Consider the following 13,354-nt stretch of genomic DNA (forward strand, 5'->3'; position numbering starts at 1 on the left):
GTGTTATACCAGCTGGTTACACTGATTACCTGTACAGGTGATGGGCTCTAGGTACAGTATATAGACTGGTTCTCCCCCTGTATTATAGGGATGTGATGTTATATGATCCTGTATTCCTGTGTTATACCAGCTGGTTACACTGATTACCTGTACAGGTGATGGGCTCTAGGTACAGTATATATACTGGTTCTCCCTCTGTATTATAGGGATGTGATGTTATATACATGTGATTGGTTCTAGGCACAGTATAAATACAGGTCTATTCTCTCTCTGTTACAGGGATGTGATCCGCTCGCCCAGACGCAGCGCAGTAAGTTGCAGCACCGACGAGCTCGCATCAATCAGCAGATCAACAAGGAGATGAGGATGCGGGCGGGAGCGGAGAACCTCTTCCGGTCAGTACTGGGCAGATTAATACCGCTATAGCCTGACACATGGCCCCGCAGCTGGCACTGCTGCTAATGGGGGATTTAGTGTAGAGACCACCTCAATGAGGAGGGTGAAGCACCCCACCCCCCACCCCCCACCCCTGCTTGTCACCATGTCGTATGTTACTCCTAGCTGTCATTGTGACCAATATGTTGCTCTTCTGATACGTGGCAGCAATTTCCTCCCCCCCCCCCCCCCCTTTCATTTGTATTTATTACAGCAATGTATTATTGAAATGACACTTACTGGGGTGTTCAGTGAGCCGGGAGCCGGATCTGGTTTTGTACTTTTTTCTGTTGTGCGTCATCCTGCTTGAATTAAAGCCCTATAAAATCGTCTGTCTGTAGTAGGTATACGGTCAATAGGTCTACCCAAAAGGTCGACATGAGTTTTTTCACAATTTTTTTCTATATGAAATACGATTTTTGAATGTGAGATTTCTTTTTTTTTTTTTTTGGTCAAGGCAAAACCTGCAATTTTAATTGCAAATTTCACACTACTACATTTGCAATTATTGGCATTTGTGCGATTTCGGCTTTTTTTGCCCCAAAAATCATACACCCTATTAAATTTCGACATGCATTTTGTAATTATTTTTTTTTTTTTAATGTGTTCGGTAAAGCATGCTCAGCAGAGTGAGAGTCTTGGCCCGAGGCGTGACGAGCGAAGCGGTTCACTAATTAAGGGTCCACGTGCTCTAGTGTAAAAATGGACACCAGAAAATGTGAAAACTCAGGTCGACCTTTTCGTGTGTTGACCATTCCCGTGTCTACCTTTTTCTTCCAACCCCCCCCCATCCCCCCATATATACAGCAACCAGTGGAAGAAATAAATCCGTTTCTCTCTGTTCATACCAGGATTTAGTCTCAGGGCAGCGGCTCAGGAGGAGGCAGCTACGTGGGGGAGGGGGGGGGGGTGTAATTAGTAGATATGGGAGTTTTTGTCTTTGCCATTACAAAGAAAACAGTCCTAGAACCCAAGTTGTTTGCAGTAATTATCTCCTATGGAGGCTGCTCCCCCCCCCCCCCCCCCCCCCCCCCCCCCCATGCTGGCTGTGCACTTTCCCAATTGTTTCACCAGGATGACGCGGTTTGGATCTGGTGATTTATAGACCTGGAATATGTGGAGTAGCTGGGGCGAGTGCCGGATGGGGCCCCGGGGGCGGGGGCTCCGGGGCTCTCTGGAGATGAATCTGTTTATCACTCATTACTGAGAGCGTTTCTCAGCGGTAACAATACTCCCTGATCTAATGATTCAGACCTGAGCGCTCAGCTGCAGATTGGCGGATGACTGCGAGTAGACAGTCGCTGTCCAGACAGAGACACAACACCCCTCGCATTTCTGCCAGAGAATTGGGAAAATTTGTAATGCGCTTTCCTGTCTCATGTCCATACACCACTCACTCGCCATCACATGTTTTCCCCAGTCTGTGTAAGTAAAGGCCCCCGTACACTAGAGCGATGTTCATGCAATTGCATGTATATGACAAGAGGGGCGATGCAGTGCGCGTTCCCGTTCGCATTGCCCCTCCTTGGTCGCAACTTCCACCGGAGAAATCGGACTCCACCTGCCGGGTCATCTCCGCACCGCTGCTGCGTATTAGGGTTAGGGAGCACCGCTCCTCCCTTCCTCCCTCCCCTCTGACACAGTGGTAGCCTGAGATGGAAGAAGCACTTTGTGAGGCTGCTGCTGACTCTGGCCACAATGGGCCCTGTCCACCAATGCGCCCTGTCCACCAATGCGCCCTGTCCCCCAATGATTTTTATACTTTTATGCAATCAGTCGGCCACCCACAGTCCACGGGTGTGGGGAACAAGCTCGGGCCATGGTTCCCCTGGAGGGGGGGGACCCCATTATTGGGGGGGTCCCCACTCCCCCAGGGAACAAGCCCGGGCTGACAAGGGTGCTCATGTTTTGGCCGAGGGACGGCTGTGGCATAACACCGCTGGCTGTTTGGGCCTGGTGCTGGTTTCTGAAATACAGGGGGCCCCTACTCCTTTTATTCCCTGCATTTTGGGAACTAGGACTGGACCTAGAGCCTGGTGCGCACCCTAAAATCCGCGTTCGTTCGGTAAGCGAAAGGATTGCAAATTTGCATGTTAGTGATCAGCTCTGAATCAGGCCCTAGATTCTGTCTCTGCATAATGAGCAGACAGTTGTTTGGCAGAGAGGTTATAGAAGGGGCGTACGTATATTCTATTGCTGGACACGGGGAGTGACAGGGACTCAGAAATACCCCATCAATGAATCATTAAGTGACAGTAGCGATCTAAGCACAAACAGCCAGGGAACAATGACTTCAAAGCTTAAAGACCACCCGATATCCAGCCTGAGACCACTGTGACCTGTTGTCTGACCTATATATCTACTGATTACTCCTAGTTACTGATCAGTTTTGTATCTGAATCAATTAATTTCTTCCCTGGTTACAAAACAAGACCCAAAAAGGGTCAGGGGTGGGTCAGGGAAGCAAGATATGGCAGAATTGCATAACACAGAGAGGGGGGTAGAGGACACGGGGTTTAAGAAAAAAATGTGGTCAGATCCTAGAGGTGTATGCTGGGCACACCCTGGGCATAGGGGGCATGTGCAGGGTCTTGCGCTGGATAGATTCGTATGAGAACGTTAGATGACACCTCCTGGGTCTGTGGGAAGAGCTGTCAGGCTTAAACCAAGAGAAGGATGAAGTTCAAGTAATTCTAATTGTACAACCAAACCCAGACCAGCGCCTGGCACCCCAGCTAGTATATATGTAACGGTGCCCATACACTGAGGCCATTTGGTCTGATTTTGGCCGATTGCGACCAATCGGCCCGTTAAATCTAACCAAATTGTCCCTCCCTGACATGCCGTCGGGTCTGATGTGCGGTCTCATGCGCATTGGACCCGACCAGGTGGTCGGACCGTCTGGCCGTCTGACCCCCGTTCCTCCTGGCGGCGAGAAGCAGGGACGCATGCGATCCATCAAAACAGATCGCATGTGTCCCTGCCGCCGGGAAAGTCCCGGCTGCTCGCAGGCTGTCGGGTGTCCGTACACTGCTGCGAGACATTGCAGCAGTGTATGGGCACCTTAAGACTAAAGGTGCCCACACACTAGAAAGATCTGCGGTCTTAAGGTGCCCATACACTGAGGCAATTTCGGCCAATTGGGACCAATCGACCCGTTAAATCGGACCAAATCTCCTCTCCCAGACATGCAGTCGGGTCCGATGCCGGGACCGATTATCGGATGATCGGCAAAAAAATCGTGGTACTCTTTACTTAGTAGGGCGCCCGTCGCGGTCATTGCGGGTACATTTATGTCTGGCCGCGTCGCGACCGACGCGATGCCCGCGATTTCCCATTGAAACCCATGTTAAACATGGAAATCGTGTCGGTCGCGTCGCGGCCGGCCATAAATGTACCCGCGATGCCCGCGACGCGATGCTCCCGATTTACCATAGGAATCAATGTTAAAAGGCGCGATGGACCCGATTTTACTGTTAAATGGCTCAATGGACCCGATTTGGCCATAGAAATCAATGTTAAATGGGCCACAGAGCCCATTAACCCTTAAATGTCCCCCCAAATTTTTAACGCCACCCCACGATCCACGCCAACCCGAAGCGTGGCGAGCGCAGCGAGCCCGCGAGGGGCGGCGGTACGCGTCCTCCGACCTTTTCATGCCCTACTATCCACTAGGGCGTGGAGTGAGAATAGAATAGTGTGGCGAGCGCAGCGAGCCACCGAGCCCGAAGCGTGGCGAGCGCAGCGAGCCCCGCGAGGGGACGCGGATACCTTCACAGTTATACGCGTCCCCTCGCGGGCTTCACAGGTGTCCGTGGCGACGCCGACACCTGTGAAGCCCGCGAGGGGACGCGTCTACCTGTGAAGGTATCCGCGGGGCTCGCTGTGCTCGCCACGCTTCGGGCTCGGTGGCTCTCTGCGCTCGCCACACTATTCTATTCTCACTCCACGCCCTAGTGGATAGTAGGGCATGAACAGGTCGGAGGACGCGTACCGCCGCCCCTCGCGGGCTCGCTGCGCTCGCCACGCTTCGGGTTGGCGTGGATCGTGGGGTGGCGTTAAAAATTGGGGGGGACATTGAAGGGTTAATTGTGCCTATTTGGGCTCTGTGGCCCATTTAACATTGATTCCTATGGCCAAATCGGGTCCATTGAGGCATTTAACAGTAAAATCGCGGTCAATCAGCCTTTTTAACATTGTTCCCTATGGAAAAATCGCGGTCATCGCGGGCATCACGATTTACCCGCGATGACCGCGATTTTTACCCCCGACGCCCGCGATTTCAATCGCTGGCGCCCTTCTAGGTAAAGAGTACCAAAATCGTTCTAGTGTGTGGGCACCTTAACTACTCCTCACCTCTATAAGGTGAAGTACCTCCAATGACCATGAGAGGCCACTTGATAGACCAAAAGACTCCTTTGGCCTGTATTCCATCCCAGATGTCATTTTCGCCAGGCGAAAAAACAGTAGTTTTCAGAAATTTTTTGGGGTGAATTTGATTCGCCTATTCAATTCCCAGTGCTGATTCTCCATCTGTGAGAAAAATCCAGCATTGTCGAAAACCACATGTATCGTGAAATTACGGCAAATTCACATGGTTTTGGCGAATTAGCGGCTGATTTTGCCAATGCTGATTGAAAATGTACTCAGGTGATTGAATGCTGAATAGGGAAATCTCTACTTTTTTTTTTTTGCCTGGGATTGAATACCCCCTAGTGTGCTAAACGATGTCCTTACAGAAAGTGAAAGCAAATTTTGCAGGGACACTCATCTGTTTCAAACTTGTTGGATATGGAGAGGGGGAGCTGTCAAGACACAGATTGGAGGTAGGAGCAGACAGGGACTGGGAGCGGGGTGGAGAGTTTGTGGGTTAAACTGTCACAGCTCAAAGTGAAAGTACATGGCAGAAGCAGTCATTTTGACAGACTTTTAATGAGTCCCTGCACAGATCCGAGCCTGTACTTCGGCGTACCTCTCCTGTAGATACTCCAGGCCTCCAGACACTGATTATACAGCACCACGCCTGATCCAGGTAACACACATTTTGCATTGGGGGGACACAGTCTACAGATTTACTATAAATACACCCAGGTCGCCTCCGCTTTGTTCCCCTCCTAATCCCGTCCGGATGGCAGGACTTTGGGGAGGGAGTTTTCGGTTACCTGCGGACAGGTCTCTGACGATGGCTGTTATTTCATATCTGCCCATAAAACATTCAGAGAGCACAATGTCTGTCAGCGCCGGCTCTGCACACAGATAACGCGCACACAAAGGCTCCGGGACGTGACTCCGCTGTGCCCAGGGGCTATTGTGTGGCCGGAGGAGCTGTGTCCGAGGACGGGGGAGGCTTTGTGTTCTGTCAATGTATCACTCACACAAAGAAGGAGCGTGTGAGCAGTATCAGGAGTCTCCGGTGTGATAAGCAGACCTGGCCTAATCTCTGGCTGGTGTATGTACAACTGGCCCACGGAGATATCCCGCAGGCATTATACAGTCTGCGCCACCCGCCATAAATACGCCATGTTATCGCCAAATGTGTCTAGTAAAAGGTTCTCCTATATCCCCTCCATTCCAGATGCTCAGTCCTGGAGAGCGGGGTATACATGTGATTATACATGTAGTTCTGGGCCTTGATTCGTGGATACACATTATTATATATGAGCTCAGATCATTCTACAAACAGAAGTAATGTTCTAGGGCCAGATTCCGTACAGCACAAGTCATTTTGAAGGAAATTGACTAAGATTTAATGGGAACGACCATTCTCGGGTGGGAATCGCACATCGACAAACTTACAGAGCACAAATTCATCCGATTTTTTTTTTTTTTTTTTTTTGCTGGTTTGCGAATGAAAAGCGAGGTAGAAAGTAGGAATCGCTAGACCATCAGCAAGACTTTACATAGGCACCAGGACACATCAGCAAATTTATGTTCGTATGAGCAAAGTCGGCTTAATGTATAAATCCCAAATACAAAACCTTTTTCTATTCAAATTTGCAAACGCATCTGTGTGATGCATCTGTATTGTAATGTACAGAAAGTGTTCAAAAGTAGAGAAACAGCGTGGGGTCCCCTCTCGTAAGTATAATTAGTACCGGGGTCTTTGGGCCTTATTCTAGTTCACTCTTTCTGACAAAATCCTTTTTAGATGGACAAAACCATTTGCACTGCAGGTGGGGCAGATGTTACTTGTGCAGAGAGAATTAGATTTGGTTGGGGTTTTGCTTTAAAGTGAGATCTATATTGCAGTGTAAAAATAAAGCAGCCAGTATTTACCCTGCACAGAAACAAAATAACTCACCCAAATCTAAATCTCTCTCAGGGCCGGCGCTACCCACTCAGCAGCTCCTGCAAAGCAGGGAGGCGCCATGCAGAAAAGGCGCTGTCTGCCTCCCTGCTCTGCTAAAGCTGCCTCAGCCCTCACTGTCACTGCCTCCTGCACACTGCCCGCAGCGCCTGTCTGACAGCGGGCGGCAGTATGGCGAAGCTGACCAGCTCCCTGCACCACGCACACACTGTCCTCCTCCTGCGACCTGCCCCCTCTTCCTCACGGACACTTGCGCTGAGGCATGTAGCGCTGTTTGTGAATGCCTGGATGACTTGTCATGCCTGGATCTGCTTCCTACCCATTGCTCCCTGTCAGCTGTCAATCAAATGATGAACAGGCAGCAGCTCCGCCTCCCCTTCCTTCCCTCTTCTCAGTGTGCTGTGCCACTGCCAGTCCTCAACACTCTGCCCCCTCTATCTCCTCCCCTCTTCTTCCATCTCCTCCTTCTCTCCCCTCCTTTCCCCCTCAGTCACGAGAGGGGTGTAATGGCATCCTCAGCGCCCTGCCTACGCAGATAGAAGAGGAGGGACTGCACAAGAGTTAACAGCAAAAGAACAGGGAGTCTTATTATACATATTTATAACCAATTTTTTTATAATTGTAGATTTTTTATATTAATTTAGACACTTTTTAAATAATGGGCTGGGTTATGTGAGTAAAGGTGGTCATACACGCTGCAATAGCAGCGTGCGATGCGCGCTCCTGTGGGCATCGATCGCACCGTATAAAAAGTACGTGCTGCACATACTTTTTGTACTGCTTTCGGATCACATCGCACACACATTGCATGTATGCCGTGCGATGCGATCTAGCCCATAACATATGCGATTCTCGCAGCGTGTATGGGCACCTTTAGTGCCTGCAACATTTTGCGGACACAGCACTGAGATGGTGTATGCATACATGTACATGCACCCGAGATCCTCTATAGGATCGCATGTTGCATACGCTCCCACAATCGGGCTGCAGATTGTTGCAATGGCAATGTGAAAGGGCGCAAAATGTATGGTTTGCAGGAGGGCGCCGGACACCCTAGCACCGGCCCTGATCTCTCTGCACATGTTACATCTGTCCCACCTGCAAAGAAAGAGTGAACTAGAATAAGGCCCTTTGTGCCTATGCTAGTTCCAGAAATTAGGGGGAATTATGTAGGGTTCCCCCGACAGCATTGAGCAGGGTATCTCGGCAGAACGAGCCCGACTTCACTAGCTGTCAGACTCGTTCTGCTGAGAACGTCTGGGAAGTGACGAGCTGCCAGCTACAGCTCGCCTCATCCCGGCCGCAACTCGCAGCCACGCCCCCTTCTGGCTCCCCGGCAGGCGGGACATTGAATCCCACCTGCATGTTCTCGGTCGAGCTGACAGAGAACGGGACAGGGTCACGGCGGTCGAGCAAGCTCGACTGCCGTGACCCCCACATTGAATACCCCCCTAAGGCTGCTATGGGTTATTACAGCAGTGCAATTCCTAACCAGATCCCTCTCCACCAAAGATGCCTCCATGGGCATAAAGTGGCTGCCGCCTGCGGGTCCAAATGCCGACCATCGAATGATTTAGAACGTACACGCAAAACTAAGACTCTCTCTGGTGTCTTGGCTTTGTGTACTCCCTGTATGGGAACAGGGATGGCAGCTGACATCCGGTGATGTGAGCTGGCCGCCCCCGGCAGCTGTGTCACTGCCTAATTTCCATGGCAATGTCCATTAAAAGCTGGGCGTTCCCATGGGCGCCGCCCCACGCCCCCTTTCCGCACTGGTGGGTGCGAATGGGACAGCGCCGTGCCCACTCGCACCCAGCACATGCACAGAAATGCGCATGTGCATTAGCAAAACATCACAAATGCGCAGGGGAGCGAGTGATCCAGAATAAGGCCCTCATTGTAGAGAGCCGTAATGGTGGAGATTTCTACCTTTCTAATAAAGCGCCAGCTCTACATAAGCCCCTTTTGTGTGTAGAAAATCTGTCATCATTTTATAATGCAACGAACAAGTTAATTTTCTGCACATAGTGATCACTGTAACTTCCACAGCATAATAATATAAATAGGTGTTCTCCTGCGGTGCTGAGAGTAGTCACTGATTCTGGATACAGGTAAATCTCCTCGGTCAGCAGTCTGCGCTCCCTTACCCATAGTCCTCCTGTCTGTGCTGGCGTACAGGATGCTGTTCCCAGCTGATAGGTCAGAATGGTTTTCCTGTTTTGGAACAAAACTGTGTTATCTTTTTCTCTGTTTCGGCTGATTTTATACCGCAATGTTTTATATTTTTTTGTACTTCATTTGTCATTTTCTGTTTATCCCAGAAAACCCTGTGTATATACTGTACAACTGTGAGGAGCTGGTGTGTGTATACAGTACTGTACAACTGTGAGGAGCTGGTGTGTGTATACAGTACTGTACAATGGTGAGAAGCAGGTGTGTGTATACAGTACTGTACAACGGCGAAGAGCTGGTGTGTGTATACAGTACTGTACAATGTTGAGAAGGTGTGTGTGTGTGTGTATACAGTACTGTACAACGGCGAAGAGCTGGTGTGTGTGTGTATACAGTACTGTACAAAGGCGAAGAGCTGGTGTGTGTATACAGTACTGTACAATGGCGAAGAGCTGGTGTGTGTATACAGTACTGTACAACGGCGAAGAGCTGGTGTGTGTATACAGTACTGTACAACAGTGAGGAGCTGGTGTGTATACAGTACTGTACAATGGTGAGGAGCTGGTGTGTATACAGTACTGTACAACGGTGAGGAGTGTATGTATAGAGTACTGTACAACGGCGAGGAGTGTATGTATAGAGTACTGTACAACGGCGAGGAGTGTGTGTATACAGTACTGTACAACGGCGAGGAGTGTGTGTATACAGTACTGTACAACGGTGGGGAGTGTGTGTGTATATACAGTACTGTTAAACGGTGAAGAGTGTGTGTGTGTATACAGTACTGTACAACAGTGAGGAGGGTGTGTGTATGTATATACAGTACTGTGTAATGGCAAAGAGTGTGTGTGTATATACAGTACTGTACAACGATGAGGAGCGACAATAATAAAAAAACAAAAAACAAATTTATAATAGGGGTATGCTATAGACCACCAAATATAAACGAAAGGGAAGAGTCTCTTCTTTTAAACCAAATCAAACAAGCATCAAGTTTATTACACAAACGGTGGAAACTCCAACTCGTGATGAGGCACTCTTGGACTTAGTTTTAACAAATAACACAGACTTCGTTTCAAACACAAAAGTAATTGAACAATTAGGGAACAGTGATCACAATATGGTTTCACTGGAAATCAACTTCAGTAAATTACATCAAAAAGGATCTGCAAAAATACTAAACTTCAGAAAAGCGAACTTTGAATTATTCAGGGAAGCCCTAACAGGAATTGGGTGGAAAACGGTTATGGAGGGAAAAAATGCAGAGGAAATGTGGGATACTCTAAAAAAGGTGCTTGATTCACTAACTATTGAATACATTCCTAAAGTAACTAAAGGTAAATTCAACAATAAAAAGCCACCATGGTTGGACAAAGCAGTAAGGTCAGCTATCAACAATAAAACCAGAGCCTTTAAATTCTATAAAAATAACTTGAATGAGGAGGCGTTCGCAAAATACAAAGAATCAAACAAAACTTGTAAAGGGGTAATCAAAGCAGCTAAAATATTATATGAAGAGTGCATAGCCACTGAAAGCAAAACCAACCCAAAGAAGTTTTATAAACACATAAATAGTAAACGTTTAATTAAGGAAAACATAGGCCCACTAACTGATACTAGTGGAAAAAGTGTTACTGAGGACAAGGGAAAAGCAAAACTGTTAAATGAGTTCTTCTCATCAGTATTTACTAAGGGAGAGCAGACTGTGGAACGAACATTTACCACAAACGGGACAAATAAGCCAGATCTCATTGTGGATTTCACGCCGAAGGAAATAATACTGAGGCTAAGCAAACTCAAAACAAATAAATCACCAGGGCCAGATGGGATTCATCCGAGGGTATTAATGGAATTAAGGGATGAACTAGCTACCCCCCTACATTATATCTTTAGCAAGTCACTATCGTCAGGTATAGTACCAAAAGATTGGAGAATAGCAGAGGTAGTGCCAATATTCAAAAAAGGAAGATCCCGCTAATTACAGACCCGTTAGTTTAACATCAATTGTGGGTAAACTATTTGAAGGATTTTTAAGGGATGGTATCCAGAAATATTTAGATCATCACAGTCTACTCAATGCTAACCAACATGGGTTCGTGAAAAATCGTTCATGCCAAACTAATCTACTAGGGTTCTATGAAGAGGTTAGTAAAAACCTCGATAATGGAAATGCTGTAGATGTGATTTTCCTAGATTTCGCTAAAGCATTTGATACTGTCCCACACAAGAGATTGATTAATAAAATGGAGAACCTAGGATTGGGTGAAAATATCTGCAGATGGGTAGGGAATTGGCTATGTAATAGAGAACAAAGAGTGGTTGTGAATGGTGCCGTATCAGATATGATACCGGTACTAAGTGGAGTGCCCCAGGGTTCGGTTTTGGGGCCCATTTTGTTTAACATTTTTATTAACGATATTGGGATAGGGTTACTCAGCAATGTATCCATCTTTGCGGACGATACAAAACTTAGCAAAGTCATCAAATCATCAGAAGATGTCACCATGCTTCAAAATGATCTTGCAAAAAAAAAAAAATGGAAGATGAGGTTCAATGTAGATAAATGTAAGGTTATGCACCTTGGGAGACACAACCAGTGTGCAAGTTACAACCTTAGCGGAGAGGAACTGGGTAATTCCATACTTGAAAAGGATCTAGGAGTCCAAATAGACAGCAAACTAGGATGTAGTGCCCATTGTAATGTAGCTACAAAAAAGGCCAACAAAATTCTGGCATGTATTAAGAGGGGAATGGAAACTAGGGACTCAAGGGTAATTATGCCACTATATAAAGCATTGGTGAGACCTCACCTAGAGTACGGAGTACAGTTCTGGGCCCCACACTATAAAAAGGACATCATAGAATTAGAAAAAGTCCAAAGGCGAGCAACAAAGCTTATTAGGGGAATGGAGAATTTAAGCTACGGGGAGAGATTAAGCAATTTGGGACTATTTACATTAGAAAAGAGACGTTTAAGGGGGGACATGCTCAACATGTACAAGTATATCAAGGGCCAATATAAGGAACTGTCACGCACCCTCTTTTCTACTAGAAAGGAATCTAGGACGCGAGGGCATGAGTATAGATTAGAAGAAAAAAGATTTCATTCAGCTAGTAGAAAGAATTTCTTTACGGTCAGAACAGTCAAACTCTGGAACTCTCTTCCCAGAGAGGTGGTAACGGCTGTCTCATTAAATGCGTTCAAGGCAAAGTTGGACAAACATTTACTGGAGAAAAACATCCATGGGTACAAATAAGAAATATAATTTGTCTGTAAAATACCAGAACCTACCAAATCAGCAATGGATATCTATACCAGGTTGAACTAGATGGATGCAAGTCTTTTTTCAGCCTTACCTACTATGTAACTATGTAACTATGTGTGTGTGTGTATATGCAGTACTGTACAACTGTGAGGAGAGGGTGTTAGCACATTGTATGATGCACTGTCCTATGTCATACATGCACATGGGATGCAGTTAAGATGCCGGCGGACAAAATGCTGGCACCATAATCCTGACTATCGGCCACTTTACCGGCCCAAGGATCCCAACATCCATGGGGATGTGGACGGCCGGCTTTGTGATCCTAAATATGTGGGTTGTTGTAGCGGGAGTCCTGGTGGTGTATAGAGGGGGAGGAGCTGTTGCATGGTGGTGTATAGAGGGGGAGGAGCTATTGCATGGTGGTGTATAGAGGGGGAGGAGCTATTGCATGGTGGTATATAGAGGGGAGGAACTATATCATGGTTGTGTATAGAGAGGGAGGAGCTATTGTATGGCAGTGTATAGAGGGGAGGAGCTATTGTATAACGGTGTATTCAGGGGAAGGAGCTATTACTGGGGTAGCCAACCCTAGTCCTCGAGAGCTACCAACAGTGCATGTTTTGCAGGTCTCCTCACAGAATCACAAGTGAGCTAATTAGCTCCATCTGTGGATCTTTGAAAATGTGTCGGTGATTAATGAGTGCAGCTGTGCAGCAGCTAGGTTGTCTGGAAAATGTGAACTGTTGGTAGCTCTCGAGGGCTAGGGTTGGCTACCACTGAGCTATTGCATGGTGGTGCATAAAGGGGGAGGAGCTATTTCAGGGTGGTGCATAGAGGGGTTGGTGCTATTGCATAGTTGTGTTGTTGTTGGCGGGGGGCATTGCATGGTAGTGTATAGAGGGGGAGGGGTTATTGCATGTGTATAGAGGGGAGAAGCTATTATATGGTGATGTATAGATGGGGAGGGGCTATTACATGGTGGTGTATAGAGGGGCAGGGGCTATTACATGGTGATGTATAGATGGGGAGGAACTATTGTATGGTGATGTATAGAATGGGAGGGGCTATTGCATAGTTGTGTAGTGTGTGTGGGGGGGGTTGCATGGTGGTGTATAGAGGGGAGGAGCTATTGTATGGTTGTGTATAGAGGGGAGGAGCTATTGTATGGTGGTGT

General features: G+C 47.6%; 1 protein-coding gene across 2 annotated transcripts in view; it reads left to right on the top strand.

Annotated features, from left to right (window-relative positions):
• RHPN1 (rhophilin Rho GTPase binding protein 1) overlaps positions 1-13,354 on the top strand; it is a 54,192-nt gene that overhangs the window by 15,723 nt on the left and 25,115 nt on the right. For both annotated transcript variants that reach the window (XM_083144925.1, XM_083144924.1), the window contains exon 3: positions 280-395. In XM_083144925.1, the coding sequence (XP_083001051.1) occupies positions 280-395 (116 nt within the window). The remainder of the gene's footprint in view (positions 1-279; positions 396-13,354) is intronic.

Source organism: Crinia signifera, chromosome 5, assembly GCF_055691185.1.
Source record: "Crinia signifera chromosome 5, ASM5569118v1, whole genome shotgun sequence".
Classification (NCBI taxonomy): Eukaryota; Metazoa; Chordata; class Amphibia; order Anura; family Myobatrachidae; genus Crinia; species Crinia signifera.